Raw genomic sequence first — 19,794 nt, 5'->3', positions numbered from 1 at the left:
TGGCCATACCTGTAGGATCCACTTCCTAGGACAGGAAACAAACAAAAAAAAAAAAAAAACACACCACACCACACCACGTTTATAAAGTGACGGATTATTAGACTAAAGTTACAAAAGACATCAAAAGGTGCCGGCTATTTTTAAAATAAGGTGAGAGAAGTCACCACTTTTGACTCGTGATGCAAGGATTTTTCTGGTGCAAAATACGCCATTATTGATAAATATCTTCTATTATACAGTTGCAAGAAAAAGTATGTGAACCCTTTGGAATGATATGGATTTCTGCACAAATTGGTCATAAAATGTGATCTGATCTTCATCTAAGTCACAACAATAGACAATCACAGTCTGCTTAAACTAATAACACAAAGAATTAAATGTTACCATGTTTTTATTGAACACACCATGTAAACATTCACAGTGCAGGTGGAAAAGGTATGTGAACCCCTAGACTAATGACATCTCCAAGAGCTAATTGGAGTGAGGTGTCAGCCAACTAGGGTTGTTGCGGGTATCGAAATTTCGATACCCAATCGATACTTTTGTCCCGGTATCGATACGATACCGGGATTTCCGTTTTTTCGATACTGGGCTGCGCTTCTGCGCAGTCTAGTATCTCTGAACATGAGCGCGCTGCTATCGGCGCGCTCATGTTCTCTCTCAGCAGCACGGGGAGAAGGAAGCTGTCCTCCCTCCCCCTGTGCTGCTGCCGCTGCCACCAATGAGAAGAGAGGGGGTGGAGGAGGGGCGGCAATGAGAAGAGAGGGGGTGGAGGAGGGGCGGCAATGAGAAGAGAGGGGCAGGCGCACTGCGCCACCAATGATAGGATTACTATCGGAGCGATGGGAGGAGACATCAGCTTCACTAGTGGGCGTTCCTTTTCCCTGCGCTGCGATTGGACAGCGCTACAGCCAGTGAGAAGGAACGCCCACTAGTGAAGCTGATGTCTCCTCCCATCGCTCCGATAGTAATCAGCAGCATGTGGAGCAGGAGAGGAGACAGTAATGGGGCACTGCGGGCGAACGGAGCGGCGCCCAGGACTAAATGGTGAGTGCTGAGACATCGCTGGGCGCCGCTCTGTGTGGCCTAATAGTGAAAGTCTGGACTCATATACAGTAGTCAGTCTTCAACTCATACAGGAGGCGGGTGCCGGCAGCAGAATCGCATTGCCGGCACCCTGCCCCTGACAGGGAGCTGCGATCAGCGGCAGTTAACTGCCGCTGATCTGCTAGTACCCGCCTCCTGTATAAAGGGGTAAAATCATTGGTGGTGCAGTGTGCCCCCCCCCCCCCCCTCAATCCCCCCATCCCATTAAAATCATTGGTGGCACAGTGCGCCGGCCCCTCTCAACCCTCCAGTATTAAAATCATTGGTGGCAGTGGCCACAGGGACCTCTCCACTCCCCCTCATTGGTGGTGCAGTGGCAGCTTCTGATCGGAGCCCCAGCTGTGTAAGCCTGGGGTTCCATGGCAGCCAGGACGCTACAGAAGCCCTGGTTGCCATGGTAACATCCCTGATGCTGTGTGCACAAAGCACAGAGCAGCAGGGACAGTGTGGAGTCCTATTCACCCTGATAGAGATCTATCAGGGTGAATAGGAAAAGGGGTGAAAGATCCCAGGTTCTAGCCCCTAAGGGGGGAAATAGTTATTAAATAAAAAGTGAAAAAAAACAAAACACTAAAATATGAAGTATAAATCACCCCCCTTTTCCCAATTTCACATATAAAATATATAAACATATTACATCGCCACGTCAGAAAAGTCCAAACTATTAAAATATAAAAAAAAAATCTAGGTGGTGAATGCCGGAACAGAAAAAATAAAATAAAAACTGCGCGATTCGCCATTTTTAAAAATGAGGAATGCACGTGGCTTTTTTTGTTTATATTTTTCGCGTGGTATCGAATGGTATCGAGTATCGCAATACTTTTTCATGGTATCGAAACCGAATCAAAAATTTGGTATCGCAACAACTCTACAGCCAACTGGAGTCCAATCAATGAAATGAGATTGGAGGTGTTGGTTACAGGTGCCCTGCCCTATAAAAAACACACACCAGTTCTGGGTTTGCTTTTCACAAGAAGCATTGCCTGATGTGAATGATGCCTCGCACAAAAGAGCTCTCAGAAGACCTACGATTAAGAATTGTTGACTTGCATAAAGCTGGAAAGGGTTATAAAAGTATCTCCAAAAGCCTTGCTGTTCATCAGTCCACGGTAAGACAAATTGTCTATAAATGGAGAAAGTTCAGCACTGCTGCTACTCTCTATAGGAGTGGCCGTCCTGTAAAGATGACTGCAAGAGCACAGCGCAGACTGCTCAATGAGGTGAAGAAGAATCCTAGAGTGTCAGCTAAAGACTTACAAAAGTCTTGGGCATATGCTAACATCCCTGTTAGCGAATCTACGATACGTAAAACACTAAACAAGAATGGATTTCATGGGAGGATACCACAGAGGAAGCCACTGCTGTCCAAAAAAACCATTGCTGCACTTTTACAGTTTTCACGAGCACCTGGATGTTCCACAGCAGTACTGGCAAAATATTCTGTGGACAGATAAAACCAAAGTTGAGTTGTTTGGAAGAAACACAGAACACTATGTGTGGAGAAAAAGAGGAACAGCACACCAACATCAAAACCTCATCCCAACTGTGAAGTATGGTGGTGGGGGCATCATGGTTTGGGGCTGCTTTGCTGCGTCAGGGCCTGGACGGATTGCCATCATCGAAGGAAAAATGAATTCCCAAGTTTATCAAGACATTTTGCAGGAGAACTTAAGGCCATCTATCCACCAGCTGAAGCTCAACAGAGGATGGGTGTTGCAACAGGACAACGACCCAAAGCATAGAAGTAAATCAACAACAGAATGGCTTAAACAGAAGAAAATACACCTTCTGGAGTGGCCCAGTCAGAGTCCTGACCTCAACCCGATTGAGATGCTGTGGCATGACCTCAAGAAAGCGATTCACACCAGACATCCCAAGAATATTGCTGAACTGAAACAGTTCTGTAAAGAGGAATGGTCAAGAATTACTCCTGACCGTTGTGCACGTCTGATCTGCAACTACAGGAAACGTTTGGTTGAAGTTATTGCTGCCAAAGGAGGTTCAACCAGTTATTAAATCCAAGGGTTCACATACTTTTTCCACCTGCACTGTGAATGTTTACATGGTGTGTTCAATAAAAACATGGTAACATTTAATTCTTTGTGTGTTATTAGTTTAAGCAGACTGTGATTGTCTATTGTTGTGACTTAGGCCTCATGCACACGACCGTTGTTGTGTTCCGTGTCCGTTATTCCGTTTTCCGTGATTTTCTGCGGACCCAAATCTGTTGAAAACTCGGATAATGCACCGTTTGTCATCCGTGTCCGTGATCCGTGTTTCCAGTCCGTCAAAAAAATATGACCTGTCCTATTTTTTTCACAGACAGCGGTTCGCAGACCGATTCAAGTCAATGGGTCCGTGAAAAAACACGGAGGCACACAAGATTGTCATCCGCGTCCGTGTCAGTTTTTTTCCTATCATTTGCAAGGCAAACTTGACTTAATTTTTTTTTCACTTTTTATGTCTGGTGATCCTCCAAAAGTCAAGGAAGACACACGGAAACGGATCAGAGAACAACGGAACCCCGTTTTGCGGACCGTGAAAAAATACTGTCGTGTGCATGAGGCCCTAGATGAAGATCAGATCACATTTTATGACCAATTTGTGCAGAAATCCATATCATTCCAAAGGGTTCACATACTTTTTTCTTGCAACTGTATATTAAAGAGCCTCACCTATAGAAGGAGCTGTATGTAAATGACTGGAGAAGAGTCCGGAGTGCAGTGTACCGGCTACAGCTCCTTCTGCACAATGTACACTGGACTCAGAATCAGACCCCACCCCCCCCAATCGTTCTTATATTAACGACCTGGGGATAGGTCATCAATAGCCAAGTACCAAAAAATCCTTTGCACTAGTTGCCGAGGTTCTTAAAGGGAAACTGTCACCATGAAAATGCTAAATAATCTACAGTAAGGCAGCATGTTATAGAGCAGGAGGAGCCGACTTACATTGGTTTTAGCGCCGGATCCGGTTTGTTAAGTTTCGCTTTAATACAATCACATCCGAACAGACCAGACACATCTAGATATATTAAATCAAACCAAAGCGTTTTACTCCAGTTTTGACATCCTCTGCCGGATCTCAAAACCGGAATGCAAAACGCATATGCGAAAGGAGCCTAAGCCGGTGAACTCTGGCAGAACAGCTTGCCTGATCCGTTTAACCCTTTACATGTACGGCGCTGGAGCGACTTGCGAACATGGCTGCCGCTCTCACATGCGAGAGTCATGGCCGGGATGTCTCTTCTGTTTCAAACAGCAGAGACATGGGACTAATTACCGTGACAGCAATAATGCCGATCCCGGTAATTAAAGGGTTTAGATGCTGTGATAAAGCGAGATCATGGCATCTAAATGCGCAAAAACGCAGAAGCTTCCGATGCCCCGTGCGGCCAATGGAGGAATCAGTAGTTGCGCTGAACACTATGAGCCTCGCTGACTAGGCTGATCGTGTTCATGCTGCAATTCTTATTTTGGCCACCAGATGGCAGGCCAGGATAAGAAGTGAGCAATTTCCAATAGTAAACCCCATTTTAAAAATCCCTGATAGTATATAATGAAGAATTAAAAAACATAATTTAGGCTAGTTTCACACTAGCGGCAGGGGAGCACGGCAGACTGTTCCAGCTGTCGGATCCGTCCTGCCGCTAGTTCACGTGTGGCCCCCGAACTGCCGCTCCGTCCCCATTGACTATTAAGGAGGCGGGGGCGAAGTTCTGGCGGCAGCATGGCGAAACGCAGCCGGACTAAAAGTACTGCATGTTGTAGCTTGACAAAGGCTCCATTGAGAGAGCTGAAATGCTGCATTGCTGTTGGGTGTAATAAAATCCACCTTTTTCACCACAAGACCGGAGTGCTGCCCTCATTCCGCCGATTTTGTTCTACTGTTTCTGGTCCAGGAATTAAAGCGGGATTTGCACCTGGCAACCTAAAGAGTGCTGCTGCTGGATTTTCGTTTTTTTATTATATATATTTATTTTTACACCATTTAGACATAAAAAAGCAATACATATGGGGTATTATTGTAATCGTACTGACCCAGAGAATTAAAGGCACAGGTCAGTTTTGCCACAAACGAAAAGCCATGAGAAAAAAAAAAAAACTATAAAACTGGAGGAACTAAGTCCCCCAACCCCCCCCCCCCCAAATTCCATCCCATTTGGATTTTTTTTTTTTTACCGCTTCCCACTACGTTTTATGCCAGAATTAATGGTGGCATTAGAAAGTACAACTTGTCCCACACAAAAAAAAAGCCCTCATACAGCTGTGACCGGAAATAAAACAAAACACACTCCAGTATTGAAAGGGTTAACACAAGTGTGAACCTACCCTTTAAATAATGTTAATCGAAATGAGACACTTTCTGTCCCTGTGAAAAATTTATATTATATAATATATATATATATATATATATATATATATATATATATATATATTATATATTTTTATTTATTTATTTTTCTATAACACACACACACACACACACACACACACACACCTGTATATGTGAATAAAGCTGAACATGCCGCCTGTGTAAGGAAGGCCTATCACAGGGACAAGTTAACCCCTCTAGAGCCCAAAACAAAGATGGCCTTTGGCTAATAGGCAGTAATGAGAAGCTGGAGCATGGCGAGGACTTGGAGGGTTAACCCCCACAGGACCCAGCACTGAGCCCCGACATACTAGATCAGCACCCCCTGCACACGGTGGATTAGGCGGCCGCCTATAGGCGCACCTGTCAGAAGGCGGCACTCACTCTGTACGGCTCCAGCGTCCCCAGCAGGTAACACGCCAGCGCCTCGTCGCAGTGGAAGGTCCCGTTGTGGGTGCCGATTTTCAGCGCCATGGGTCGTTCCTCCCGTCGGGGCCGCTTTGGGTCTTCCGGCATCAAGAGTGGAGAGAAGCCGCCTGCAGAGACGGAGAAGCGGGAGCGGCGGAGCAGATGGACCGTGCGGGACTGCACGACCCGCCACACCATGTGGAACCAAATAGACCGTGGAGCGGAAAGGGTAAAGGTGTGGACCCAACACTTCCGGGAGCCGCTGCGGCCATGGAGAGTCAGGGCGCTTGCCCATAGTAGCGCTCTGTGCGGCTCCTGCTCCGGGCCCTGCTATCCTGATTTTATAGCACTTGTCAGCCCTATTAACCCGTTCCTGACCAGACACATTTTTTCATTCTCTTTAGTACATGCATCCAAAGCTATACCATTCTTTAACCTTGTGCTTTTTTAAATAATCTTTGCATCTTTTTTTTTACAATTTTTTTTATTATAGGTATTATTTTTTATAATTGAGAATGTAAAAAAAAAAAAGAGGGGGGGGATGTCTGTTTTTTTTTAATAGCACAAAATAAAAAGGGGTTATCCAATATCTACCACATGCCCCCCAATGCCCAGGCCCCTCACATAGATTATACTTAGCCGACATGGCTGTCACAGCCTGCTATTGGCTGCTCCGCCGTCGCATTGGGGGGCATGTGTTAGACACTGGATAACCCCTTTAAACTAAAATACTTTTTTTTAAATATATATATATTTTTTGAAATGTACTCTTTGGTGATTTTGATATAGGGGATCTGTAGAAGCCGCAGTCTGAGTGTTCTGTTATTACTATTTTTTATATATATTTTAATCTTTGGCTATATCACATAAGGCTACTTTCACACTGGCGTTTTGTGCGGATCCGTCATGGACGGCTCTGTTCAGATAATACCGTCGTCTGCATCCATTCAGAACGGATACGTTTGTATTATCTTTAACATAGCCAAGGCGGATCCGTCTTAAACACCATTGAAAGTCAATGGGAGACGAATCCGTTTTCTATTGTGTCAGAGAAAACGGATCCGTCCCCATTGACTTACATTGTGTGCCAGGACAGATCCGTTTGTCTCAGTTTCATCAGACGGACACCAAATCGCCGACTTGGGGCTGACGTAGAACCTCCTGACATGCACTGCAGGGTGGATCCGGGTCGGCTGAGACCCAGCGTCTTCTACAGTCACCCAATGATCTCATGATCGCCAGGATCGGAGCAGGACGCGACTGCCACTGCCTGATCAGGGGTCTTTATTTCTCTATCTACTGTGTATGGTTTGGGACCCTTCTCCTGGACCCACGTTTGTCTTCTGGTGTGCCATTGAAATGTACATGGCATTCATTGAGTGGCCTATATGCAGCGATGGAGAAGGAAGGGATTCACACAAGTGTAACACACAGCATTATGGCATGTCCCTACCAGACCATGGATCTCATCACCCAAACTAATAGTGCTATAGGGATCGATGAGGTTAGATCAGGTCCTTCAACCTTTGATCAGGTCCTTCAACCTTGATGTCAGGCCAAGACTTGCGGCTGTAATTAGACTTAGGCTACTTTCAGATGAGCGAGTTGCACAGAGCGTGAGTATCAGACAGCTCCTGTCCTGAACTTCCAGCACTGCCGGGGTCACAAAGCATTATATTGAGTTAAGATGCTATGTAACCCTTTCACATTCACACGTCCGTAAGTGTTTTGCGGATCCGCAAAACACGGACACCGGCAATATGCGTTCCGTATTTTGCAGACCGCACATCGCCGACACTTAATAGAAAATGCCTAATCTATTCTTGTCCGCAATTGCGGACGAGGACATGTTCTATGAACGGATACGGGCAGCACACCGTGCGGCCCCATAGAAATGAATGGGTCCACAATTCCGTTCCACACAATGCAGAACAGATTTGCGGACGTGTGAATGGACCAACCCCTTTCACACGGGCGAGAATTCCGCGCGGGTGTAATGCGTGAGGTGAACGCATTGCACCCGCATTGAATCCAGAACCATTCACTTCAATGGGGCTGTTCACATGAGCGGTGATTTTCACGCATCACTTGTGCGTTGCGTGAAAATCGCAGCAAGCTCTATATTGTGCGCTTTTCACGCAACGCAGGCCCCATAGAAGTGAATGGGACTGCGTGAAAATCGCATGCATCCGCAAGCAAGTGCAGATGCGGTGCGATTTTCTTGCATGGTTGCTAGGAAACGATCGGGATGGGGACCCGATCTTTATTATTTTTCCTTATAACATGTTATAAGGGAAAATAATAGCTTTCCTAATACAGAATGCTAAGCAAATTAGGGATGGAGGGGTTAAAAAATAATTAAACTCACCTCATCCACTTGTTCGCACAGCCCGGCTTGTCTTCTATCTTCTTCTTTGAGGACCTGGCACATCTTCTTATCCCTGGGAAAATGAATTACACAGGTTGCAGGTCATAATGTAACCACCCAAGCGATACTCCGTCTAAGCTATAACTAACAGTTATGTTTAGACATTTCCATCTTACCATTCAGATGGCAACCCCATGCTGCATAACGCACACTCCTTATTTTTCTTCTTTGCCCCCACTTTTTTGGGCTTAGCTGGGGCAGAAACCGTGGGATCCTCGGACCGCTTCTGATGGCTCTCGTCCTCCATTGCTACTCAGAAGAGACGCCGGCCAACAAACTCGCGCTCCTCTCATAGGCGCCTGTAGATAACGTCACTGCCGGCGTCAGAGGCCGGCCATGTGACTTTAGGAGCGCTCCACGGCCTGCTCACAGCCGGAGCCGCTCCTCTTCCTCCCCCTGGTGGTCAGCGTCTTCTTCCGGCGTAACACATGCCGCCGTCTCCCCGTACACTGCCGCCCCCTCCGGAGCTCAGTTGTGACTCTGCCAGCTCTTGCCGTCTTACCAGGGATCGCAGGTTAGTGGGGAACCACCAGAGGGAAGGATCCAGCATGTCGATCTGCAGGCTTCCCATCAGAGACAGGAAACCACACTGAAGAGGAGGAGTATGCCCGCCCGTTTTATTCTGCAGGTTTCCTGTCTCTGTGGGGCTGATCCTCCTCTCTCCGGTGGTGCTGTCATGGGCGATAGGAAAAAGGACCTTTGGTGAGGTCACTGCGCTCATCACATGGTCCATCACCATGGTGATGGACCATGTGATGAGCGCAGTGACGTCACCAAAGGTCCTTTTCCTCCTAGGTCCTCAAAGAAGAAGATAGAAGACAAGCCGAGCTGCGCGAACAGGTGGATGAGGTGAGTTTAATTTTTAATTATTTTTTTTTTTAACCCCTCCAGCCCTATTTTACTAAGCATTCTGTATTAAGAATGCTATTATTTTCCCTTATAACCATGTTATAAGGGAAAATAATAAAATCTACACAACACCGATCCCAAACATGCCGATTTTTCTCACGCGCGTGCAAAACGCTTTGCACTCGCGCAGAAAAAAAGCGCATTTTCCCGCAACACACCCCCATTTTTTCCCTCAACGCCCGTGTGAACCCAGCCTTAGAGGTCTGGAATGTATTGGATTACACTGACATAATGCTGTTAGTGTTATCCAACACATTCCAGAACTGTAAGGGTTACATAGCATTATAGATCAATATAATGCTATGGGACCTCGTCAGTGCTGAAAGTTCAGGACGAGAGCTGTCTTAGGCTACTTTCACACTAGTGTTTTTTGCGGATCTGCAAAAACGCTTCCGTTACAATAATACAACCGCATGCATCCGTCGTGAACGGATCCGGTTGTATTATGTCTTCTACAGCCATGACGGATCCATTGAGAGTCCCTAGGGGACGGATCAGTTTTCTATTGTGCCTTAGGCTATGTTCACATGGAGCAGACGTGTTGGAAATATTTATGCAACTGAAAACTGGTTCCATTCTTCTAAATAGGGTTGTTTCTGCAGCAAACCTATGGATTCCCTTAAACCACATTCACATGAATGAGCCCAGAGACTTCTGCAGCAAATCTGTTACATGTGAAAGTACAATTTCCTGTGTAATGTATACATACAGTTGCAAGAAAAAAGTATGTGAACCCTTTGGAATTATATGGATTTCTGCACAAATTGGTCATAAAATGTGATCTGATCTTCATCTAAGTCCAAACAATAGACAATCACAGTCTGCTTAAACTAATAACACACAAAGAATTAAATGTTACCATGTTTTTATTGACCACACCATGTAAACATTCACAGTGCAGGTGGAAAAAGTATGTGAACCCTTGGATTTAATAACTGGTTGAACCTCCTTTGGCAGCAATAACTTCAACCAAACGTTTCCTGTAGTTGCAGATCAGACGTGCACAACGGTCAGGAGTAATTCTTGACCATTCCTCTTTACAGAACTGTTTCAGTTCAGCAATATTCTTGGGATGTCTGGTCTGAATCGCTTTCTTGAGGTCATGCCACAGCATCTCAATCGGGTTGAGGTCAGGACTCTGACTGGGCCACTCCAGAAGGCATATTTTCTTCTGTTTAAGCCATTCTGTTGTTGATTTACTTCTATGCTTTGCGTCGTTGTCCTGTTGCAACACCCATCTTCTGTTGAGCTTCAGCTGGTGGACAGATGGCCTTAAGTTCTCCTGCAAAATGTCTTGATAAACTTGGGAATTACTTTTTCCTTCGATGATGGCAATCCGTCCAGGCCCTGACGCAGCAAAGCAGCCCCAAACCATGATGCCCCCACCACCATACTTCACAGTTGGGATGAGGTTTTGATGTTGGAGTGCTGTGCCTCTTTTTCTCCACACATAGTGTTGTTGGTTTCATCTGTCCACAGAATATTTTGCCAGTACTGCTGTGGAACATCCAGGTGCTCTTGTGCAAACTGTAAACTTGCAGCAATGTTTTTTTTGGACAGCAGTGGCTTCCTCTGTGGTATCCTCCCATGAAATCCATTCTTGTTTAGTGTTTTACGTATCGTAGATTTGCTAACAGGGATGTTAGCATATGCCCAAGACTTTTGTAAGTCTTTAGCTGACACTCTAGGATTCTTCTTCACCTCATTGATCAGTCTGCGCTGTGCTCTTGCAGTCATCTTTACAGGATGGCCACTCCTAGGGAGAGTAGCAGCAGTGCTGAACTTTCTCCATTTATAGACAATTTGTCTTACCGTGGACTGATGAACAGCAAGGCTTTTGGAGATACTTTTATAACCCTTTCCAGCTTTATGCAAGTCAACAATTCTTAATCGTAGGTCTTCTGAGAGCTCTTTTGTGCGAGGCATCATTCACATCAGGCAATGCTTCTTGTGAAAAGCAAACCCAGAACTGGTGTGTGTTTTTTATAGGGCAGCAGTAACCAACACCTCCAATCTCATCTCCTTGATTGGACTCCAGTTTTCTGACACCTCACTCCAATTAGCTCTTGGAGATGTCATTAGGGGTTCACATACCTTTTCCACCTGCACTGTGAATGTTTACATGGTGTGTTCACTAAAAACATGGTAACATTGAATTCTTTGTGTGTTATTAGTTTAAGCAGACTGTGATTGTCTATTGTTGTGACTTAGATGAAGATCAGATCACATTTTATGACCAATTTGTGCAGAAATCCATATCATTCCAAAGGGTTCACATACTTTTTCTTGCACCTGTAAGACCATATACTGTAATGTTTCATTCATGCCTCCAGAAGTTACTTCGTGTGTTACTCCAGCTGTGACAGTAAAGACCCCCCGACTGCCCCAGTATCGCCATGTAAAAAGCAAAAAGATACAGTTGGAGGGGCACCGCAAAAAAAAAAAAGACAAAATAAAAAAGCTGCTGCACGCTTCCAGGGAGACTAAATCCAAATCCTCACGACAAATGAATAGGAAGAAGGCAGCACTCCAAAATAAATCCATGTTTTATTCACCCAATGTCAGCCTTATTTTGGAGTGCTGCCTTCTTCTCATTCATTTGCCATGTATACAGGACGCAGGCCTCCTCCGCATTTATAGGATGCAAGATGGTGGCGATCACATGCCTGCTTCCTCAGGGGGGTTCCTGACCACATCCACTTCAGCACAGACATTGAACATGTGCAGATACAGACAGCACAATCCCCTGTATCTTGTGCATGCACTGGACGCCTCCAGTTACCATTCAGCACCGCTGCGGCCAAAGTGGAGGAAGCCAGGCACATGCGGCGGTCATCTTGCGGAGGAGTCCAGCTTCCTGTATACATCGCCAGTAATGGGGAAGGCGGGGTAAAATACAAAGTCATGTATGGTTGCAGGAATGGAACGTACTGTTTATGGCCCTTTTTAAAAAAAATATAAAAATGTACATATAAATTGTCTAACTCCTTAAAGAACTGTTGAGACTTGGTCTGGGGATGATGGGCGCTGTGGCTGTATAAGGTGTGATTTTCCTAACTGTTACCACTTACCTGTACTTTCAATGTATTTCCTATACAAAGCATGAATCCGTTTTCTTTTTTATTGCATGTAAAGTCAATTAATTCATACATTGTCTTAGATTAGTCCATGCTGTTTGCAGGGCCCTGTAATCTCATGCTATACCAGTAATGCACTGGCTGGATCCTGCCTATACGTCATATGAACGTACCTCTACATTTGTCATCTGCATCCACAATCTTCCAGGGGTCACACAAGTTGGGGCTACGATCATCAGCTGAGGCTGCGTTTCTATGTCTCAATTTTGGCATGCTGGGAATGCTCCTGATGTAGTTGCCAAACACATCTATGTAGGCCAAAAGTATGTCCTTTTGGTCTCCATCTGGTAGACTTAGGCCCCTTTCACACAGGCGAGAATTCCGTGCGGGTGCAATGCTTGAGGTGAACGTATTGCACCCGGACCCATTCACTTCTATGGGGCCTTGCACGAGCTGTGATTTTCATGCATCACTGGTGTGTTGCGTGAAAATCGCAGTAAGATTTATATTGTACGTTTTTCACGCAACACAGGCCCCATAGAAGCGAATGGGGCTGCGTGAAAATCGCAAGCAAGTGCGAATGCGGTGCGATTTTCACGCACGGTTGCTAGGAGATGATCGGGATGGGGACCAGATCTTTATTATTTTCCATTGTAACATGGTGATAAGGGAAAATAATCACATTCTTAATACAGAATACACTTGAACACTCAGCCTGTCATGTCTTCTTTCTTTTTTGATAAAAAGGACCTGTGGTGATGTCACTGCGCTCATCACCATAGTGATGGACCAGGTGATGAGCGCAGTGACATCATCAAAAGGTCCTTTAGCCAGGTCCTGAAGAAAGTAGAAAGAAGAGGAGATCCGCGATGAAGTGGATGGGGAGAGTTAAATTTATTTATTTATTATTTTTAACCCCTCAATGGACATTTTACTAAGCATTCTGTATTAAGAATGCTATTATTTTCCCTTATAGCCATGTTATAAGGGAAAATAATAAAAGCCACACAACACCGATCCCAAACCCGAACTTCTGTGAAGAAGTCCGGGTCTGAGTACCAAAAATGCTGATTTTTCTCCCGCGCAAAACGCATTAAACCGCTTTGCACTCGCGTGAAAAATCAGCGCATTTTCCTGCATCTTGTCTGGCCCTCACAAGCGACGCCTGTGTGAAAGAGGCCTTACAGTCAGTAGACCGACTTACATAGGCGTCCGTTAACTGTATATATCATGAGCTTTTATGTTATAGTCCTTGGGTCATGGTTGCGTTAAACAGATGCCCAACAGTGTCGTCCATCACCCATAGGCTAGAATGGCATCATAAGCTTTTCACGACATACTGGTCAAACTGATGCCACTATAGCCTATGCTGGATGCCATGCAGCAATCAACTGACTGTTTAATATATACGTCGGCAGCTTTTTGCCGTGTATACGTTAAAGGGGGTTATCCTGGAAATATTGACAACCTATCCTTCGTTGGATATAAGGGGTTGCCATGGGCACATAACACCTTTAGCAGTTTTTGATGAATGTTTCCACAGGAAAAGCAAAACCAATCTAGTACTCCGCTTAATACAGGTGACTGCAGGCTCAGTAAAGGTATATAAGCTTCATATGGAGGGGGTTCCTGTCTAAGGGCTCACGCACACGACCGTATGCATTTTGCGGTCCACAAAAAAACCGCAATTAGACTTACCGGTAATTCCGTTTCCTTGAATCCACCATGACGGCCCACATTGAGATTGACCCTTGACCTCTGTAGGGGCAGGAACACAGAGTTTAAGAACCCCCCACCCCTCCACCTCCTCAGTGCTTTACAATTACCCGAAAGGTGGAACAAAAGTAAAAGGATATTGATTCATACCCTTAAACTCCTATTAATCTTCTGCATGTATATGCAACTTATATACCAAGTTTTTATATATATATATATATATATATATATTTTTTTTTTGGGAAGGGGAATAGTATGGGCTGTCATGGTGGATTCAAGGAAACTGAATTACCGGTAAGTCTAATTGCGGTATTTCCATTTCATCCACCATGACGGCCCACATTGAGACATATCAGATAACTAAATGGGTGGGGATATCGCCTGTAAAACCTTCCGGCCGAAAAGAGCTTCATTCGAGTCCGGAAGATTAAGACGGTAGTGTCTTACAAAAGTATTAGCGCTAGACCAGGTTGCGGCTTTACAGATCTGGTCCAGCGAGACCCCTCCTTTCTCGGCCCAAGAAGAGGCAGTGGCCCTAGTAGAATGGGCTTTAACATTTCCAGGACTGGGCTTGTTCTGGATCTTGTAGCAACATTCAATAGTGGATCTGATCCATCTCGCTATGGAAGACCTGGCTAACTTCTTTCCTTTATTTTTTCCCGAAAACTGAATAAGAAGATTGTTATCCACCCTGAAATCTCTGGTAGAATCCAGGTAATGGATAACTATGTCCCTAACATCCAGGAGATGTAACCTATCGCTAGACCCTGTATGTTCGGATCTAGGGATAGAGGGTAGGAAGATCTCCTGCTCTAGATGGAAAGGGGAGACTACTTTAGGGAGAAAACCTGGGTCGAGAGTTAGACGGATGTGATCTTTGCTGATCTGGAGGTAGGGCTCTCTACAAGAAAAGGCCTGGATCTCTCCAATGCATCTGGCTGAGGTGATAGCAGTTTTTAGGGAAAGGTGTTTTAAAGAGATCTCCGACAATGGTACAAATGGAGGTTTAGGCCTTCTAGGACGATGTTAAGATCCCAAGTCGGAGCTCTGGATCTCAGAGAGGGTCTCAATCTTGAAACTGCTCTGAAGAACCTCCTGATCCACTTGATCGCGTAGCGGATCTCCTCTTCTTTCTACTTTCTTCAGGACCTGGCTAAAGGACCTTTTGATGTCACTGCGCTCATCACATGGTCCATCACTATGGTGATGAGCGCAGTGACATCACCACAGGTCCTTTTTATCAAAAAAGAAAGAAGACATGACAGGCTGAGCGTTCAAGTGTATTCTGTATTAAGAATGTGAATATTTTCCCTTATAACCATGTTACAATGGAAAATAAAGATCTGGTCCCCATCCCGATAGTCTCCTAGCAACCGTGCGTGAAAATCGCACCGCATTCGCACTTGCTTGCGATTTTCACGCAGCCCCATTCGCTTCTATGGGGCCTGTGTTGCGTGAAAAACGTACAATATAAATCTTACTGCGATTTTCACGCAGTCGTAGAAGGAGCTGAGGGCAGAAATTTGGACCTTCAGAGTACTAGGTCTCAGGCCTAACTCAAGGCCGCACTGTAGAAAGTCCAAAATCCTGTTGATGGGAGGAGAGGTGGTGTCTGGGTGCTCAACTCCTAACCAGGAACAGTATTTCTTCCAGATCTTAAGGTAGATGGAGGAGGTCACCTTTTTTCTACTCGCCCTCAGAGTAAGTATCACCTTTTCCAAAAGCCCCCTGCTTCTTAATGTCTCGCCCTCAGGATCCAGGCTGACAGTTTGAATATACCTGGGTCTGGATGAAGAAGAGGGCCCTGGACTAGAATATCCCTCTGGAAGGGAATCTCCCACGGATCTTCCAGCGATAGTTGTTTTAGAGTGGAGAACCAACTTCTCTTTGGCCATAGAGGGGCTATTAGGATGAGAGTAGTTGGTTCCTCCAGGAGCTTCTGGACGACCCGAGGTAGTAGTGGTATTGGGGGAAAGGCGTAGGCTAGTTTCCATTTCCATTGTATTGACAGGGCATCGATTGCCCATGGACTGTCTCCTGGGTTTAGGGAGCAGAAACATTTTACCTGCGCATTTCTTCTGGAGGCGAATAAGTCTACCTCTGGACAGCCCCATCTTTCCGAGATCTTCTGGAAGATACTCCTGTTCAGAGACCATTCTCCTGGATCTACTGTCTCTCTGCTCAGAAAGTCTGCTACTGCATTTTCGCAGCCCCTTAGGTGGATGGCTGATAGAGATAAAGCGTTCTCTTCTGCCCAGGAGAAGATTATTTTTGCTATCTCGCCTAGAGGCCGTGACCTTGTCCCTCCTTGGTGACGCAGATAAGCAACCGTTGTGGTATTGTCTGACATTATTCTTAGGTGTCGCCCCTTTAGAAGACACTCTCCTTTTAATAATGCTTCCAGGACTGCGTATAGTTCTCGGTAGTTGGAGGATCTGTCTCTTATCTCGGCAGGCCAGGTACCCTGTAGAAGATGATCTCCTATCTTTGCTCCCCAGCCTCGGAGGCTTGCGTCCGTGATTACTTGGACGGCCGGATGGTTCCGCCACTGAAGGCCTCCTAGCAGTCTTTTTACTTTCCACCAATCCAAGTCTGTTTTTACGGCCTGAGGGATCCGAAAAATCCTGTCTAGGCTTACTTGTCTTCCGTCCCAAATAGTTAAGATCCAATTTTGGATTACTCTTGTGTGGCTTTGGCACCATGCCACCGAGGGAATGCAGGCGGTTAGGCTTCCCAGGAGACTCATGGCCTTTCTGATGGAGCAATTGCGAGTCCTCTGGAATGCGCTGATTTTCTCTGTCAGCGCAGTAGCCTTGTCCTGAGGGAGGAAGGTCATCAGCCGGGACGAATCCAATTCCACACCCAGGAACCTTATTCTCATGGATGGGGTTAGGGTGGATTTTTTTATATTTATAATCCAGCCGAGGTTTTTTAAGAATTCCGAGAATCTTTGGGTTGCCAGAAGGTTCTCGGATTCTGTCTTGCCCAGAATTAAAAAGTCGTCGAGATATGGAATGATTGTGATTCCTTCCTGACGAAGGTAGGCTACCATCTCTACCACGACTTTTGTGAAGACCCTGGGGGGCTGAGGAAATACAGAAAGGGAGGGCGACATATTGGAAGTGATGGATAGACCTGTCTGGTCCTCTTAGAGCGAATCTTAGATATTTTTGGGAGAGATGATGGATGGGGACATGGTAGTAAGCGTCCTTTAGATCAATTGACGACATGAACGCCCCTTTTGGAATCAGAGGGATTGTGGATGGGATGGTCTCCATCCTGAACCTCCTGTATAGAATAAACCTGTTTAGGGGTTTTAGGTTTATTATCGTGCGAAAGGATTGGTCTGGTTTTTTTTACTAAAAAAAGACTGGAATAAAATAGTCTCCTTTCCTCTAGGATAGGGACCTTTTGAATTACCCCTAGCTCTAAGAGGTCCTGGACGCCTTGCCAAATTTTCGGAAGATCTGATCTGCTCTGAGGTGTGATGCAGAATCTTCTCGGGGGGACTGATGTGAACTCTAGCTTGTAACCCTGAGAGATTACGTTTAGAACCCAGGGATTTGAAGTTACCTGACTCCAGGAGGATAGAAAACCCATCAGTCGCCCCCCTACCCTGGCGTCATTGCTGTTTGTTTTGTCTATTCTGGGGATTGAGGATGAAGCCTCTTCCTCTCCCTCCTTTAGGATAGCTCCATCGGCCAGACTTCCCTTTCCCCCTGTAGGATCTCTGCTGGGGTTGGTACTGACGAAAGGGCTTCTTTTTTGGTTCTTTGTCCTCTGGAAAACCCTTCTTCTTGTCTGCTCCTCCCTCTAGGATCTTATCCAGAGTGGGGCCGAAGACAAATTCCCCTGAAAAGGGGATAGAACAAAGCTTGGCCTTGGATGCCTTGTCTCCAGACCAGGCTTTCATCCATAAAGCCCGTCGGGCTGCGTTAGAAAGAGCAGCATCCTTGGCGGAAAACCGGATGGACTCTGCTGACGCATCGGCCAAAAATGCTGTGGCGGAGGGGAGAAGGGGGAGAGAGTCCCTGATCTCTTCTCTTGGAGTCTTGTTTTTTAGATGTTCGTCCAGTTCTCCTAGCCATATATACATCGCTCTGGCGATGGAGGTAGCAGCAATATTAGTTTTTACCCCAAACATAGCTGACTCCCAGGATTTTTTTAGGAGGCCATCTGCCTTTCTATCCATAGGATCGCCTAGCTGAGAGGAATCCTCAAAGGGTAGGGCGGTCTTCTTTACTACCTTGGCCACTTGTAAATCGACCTTAGGCGTCTGGTTGTATATTTTGCTTTCAGACGGGTCAAAGCAGAGCCTATTCCTGAATTCTTTGGGAACACCAAGCCTCTTTTCTGGATCTGACCACTCCTCCAATATCATTTCTTTTATATTTTCATTGATGGGAAAAACAATAGAAGACCTGGATCTAAGACCCCCAAACATCTCATCTTGTACCGTACGGGGCCTAGGAGTATCTTCAATGCCCATAGTGGACCTGACCGCTCGTAGCAACTCCTCCATTTCATCAGTGGAAAAAAGTATTTTTTATCCTCTTCTAGAATTTCCCCGTCCGACAAGGGTTCCTCATTAGGAAACTGTCTGGATGAGGCGGAGGCCACTTCTACCTCTTCGCCCTCAGAAGAAGAAATAACAAACACTTTGCGTTTCTTAGAAGGGATGGGGTTGCTGGAGGGGGTAGACAAGGTGGCTAAAGAGGACTTAATCTCGTCTGAAATAAAAGACTTCATTTCCGAGAGTATATCTGGTTGCTCTTCCTTCCAAATTTCCGTGGTGCAAGGTTTGCATAGCCTCTTTTTATAATTTTCAGGGAGACGCTTGGAACAAGCACAGCATTTTAAGAGTTTTGTTTTTAACTCCTTGCTGCCCTGCAGAAGGAAGCAATCAGATATCCCAACATTAGTAATTCAGGCTAGAAAACTGAAATATACACCCCCCAGAAGGGGACTCACAGTACTGGTGGCAGAAGGGTCAGGACCTTCCTGGCGGGGAGCAGGTGTCTCAGACATCGCGGTGTAGCAGGCGAGGGGCCGAAAGGAACCGCAGTCTTCTCTTTTAAAAATCCCGGCGTCTGACGTCATCTAGCTGCGCCTTGTTGACGGCGTGGGCCTGCGCCGCACCAGCCTACTAAGGGATACGTGCGTCGCCCGGCCCGCCCATAGAGACGCTCCATGCGCCGCACCTGCTCCCCCTGCCGGACACTAGCGCTCGGCCCTCCTCCAGAAGGAAAGGACGCCGAGCGCAGCGCGCGATGATCCGTGAAGCCGGCACCTCCAACTGCTTCCTCAAGGAGGGAAAGAAGTATGAAGGTATGGGGAAGACCACAGGCCTTGGCATAGGCCAAGACGAGGGTCCTCGATGCTCCTAGCTGGCCAGCCTTAGCCCCTGCCGCGGGAGGCCAGCTGGAGAACCTATAAAGAAAATAAGGTTATTTTATCCTCCATGAAGGAGGAACTCTCCACGTGTTGGCCCCTGTAGGGGCAGGAAAGCACTGAGGAGGTGGAGGGGTGGGGGGTTCTTAAACTCTCTATGTGTTCCTGCCCCTACAGAGGTCAAGGGTCAATCTCAATGTGGGCCGTCATGGTGGATGAAATGGAAATTACGGATGACATCCGTGTGCATCCAGTATTTTGCGGAACGGAACAGCTGGCCTTTAATAGAACAGTCCTATCCTTGTCCCTAATGCGGACAATAGGACATGTTCTATTTATTTTTTTGCACAACTGACATACGGAAACAGAATACGCACGGACAAC

The 19,794-nt window shown here is 46.1% G+C and overlaps 1 protein-coding gene across 1 annotated transcript in view; it reads right to left on the bottom strand.

Annotated features, from left to right (window-relative positions):
- The window catches only part of LOC120996096 (MYG1 exonuclease-like), a 41,089-nt gene extending 34,978 nt beyond the window's left edge, over window positions 1–6,111 (bottom strand). The window contains exon 1 of the mRNA XM_040425801.1: window positions 5,866–6,111. Within this exon, the coding sequence (XP_040281735.1) occupies window positions 5,866–6,087 (222 nt within the window). The 5' untranslated portion in view covers window positions 6,088–6,111. The remainder of the gene's footprint in view (window positions 1–5,865) is intronic.
- Window positions 6,112–19,794: the final 13,683 nt, after the last annotated feature.

This window comes from Bufo bufo, chromosome 3 (assembly GCF_905171765.1).
Source record: "Bufo bufo chromosome 3, aBufBuf1.1, whole genome shotgun sequence".
Classification (NCBI taxonomy): Eukaryota; Metazoa; Chordata; class Amphibia; order Anura; family Bufonidae; genus Bufo; species Bufo bufo.
This window is presented reverse-complemented; position numbering and strand designations above follow the sequence as displayed.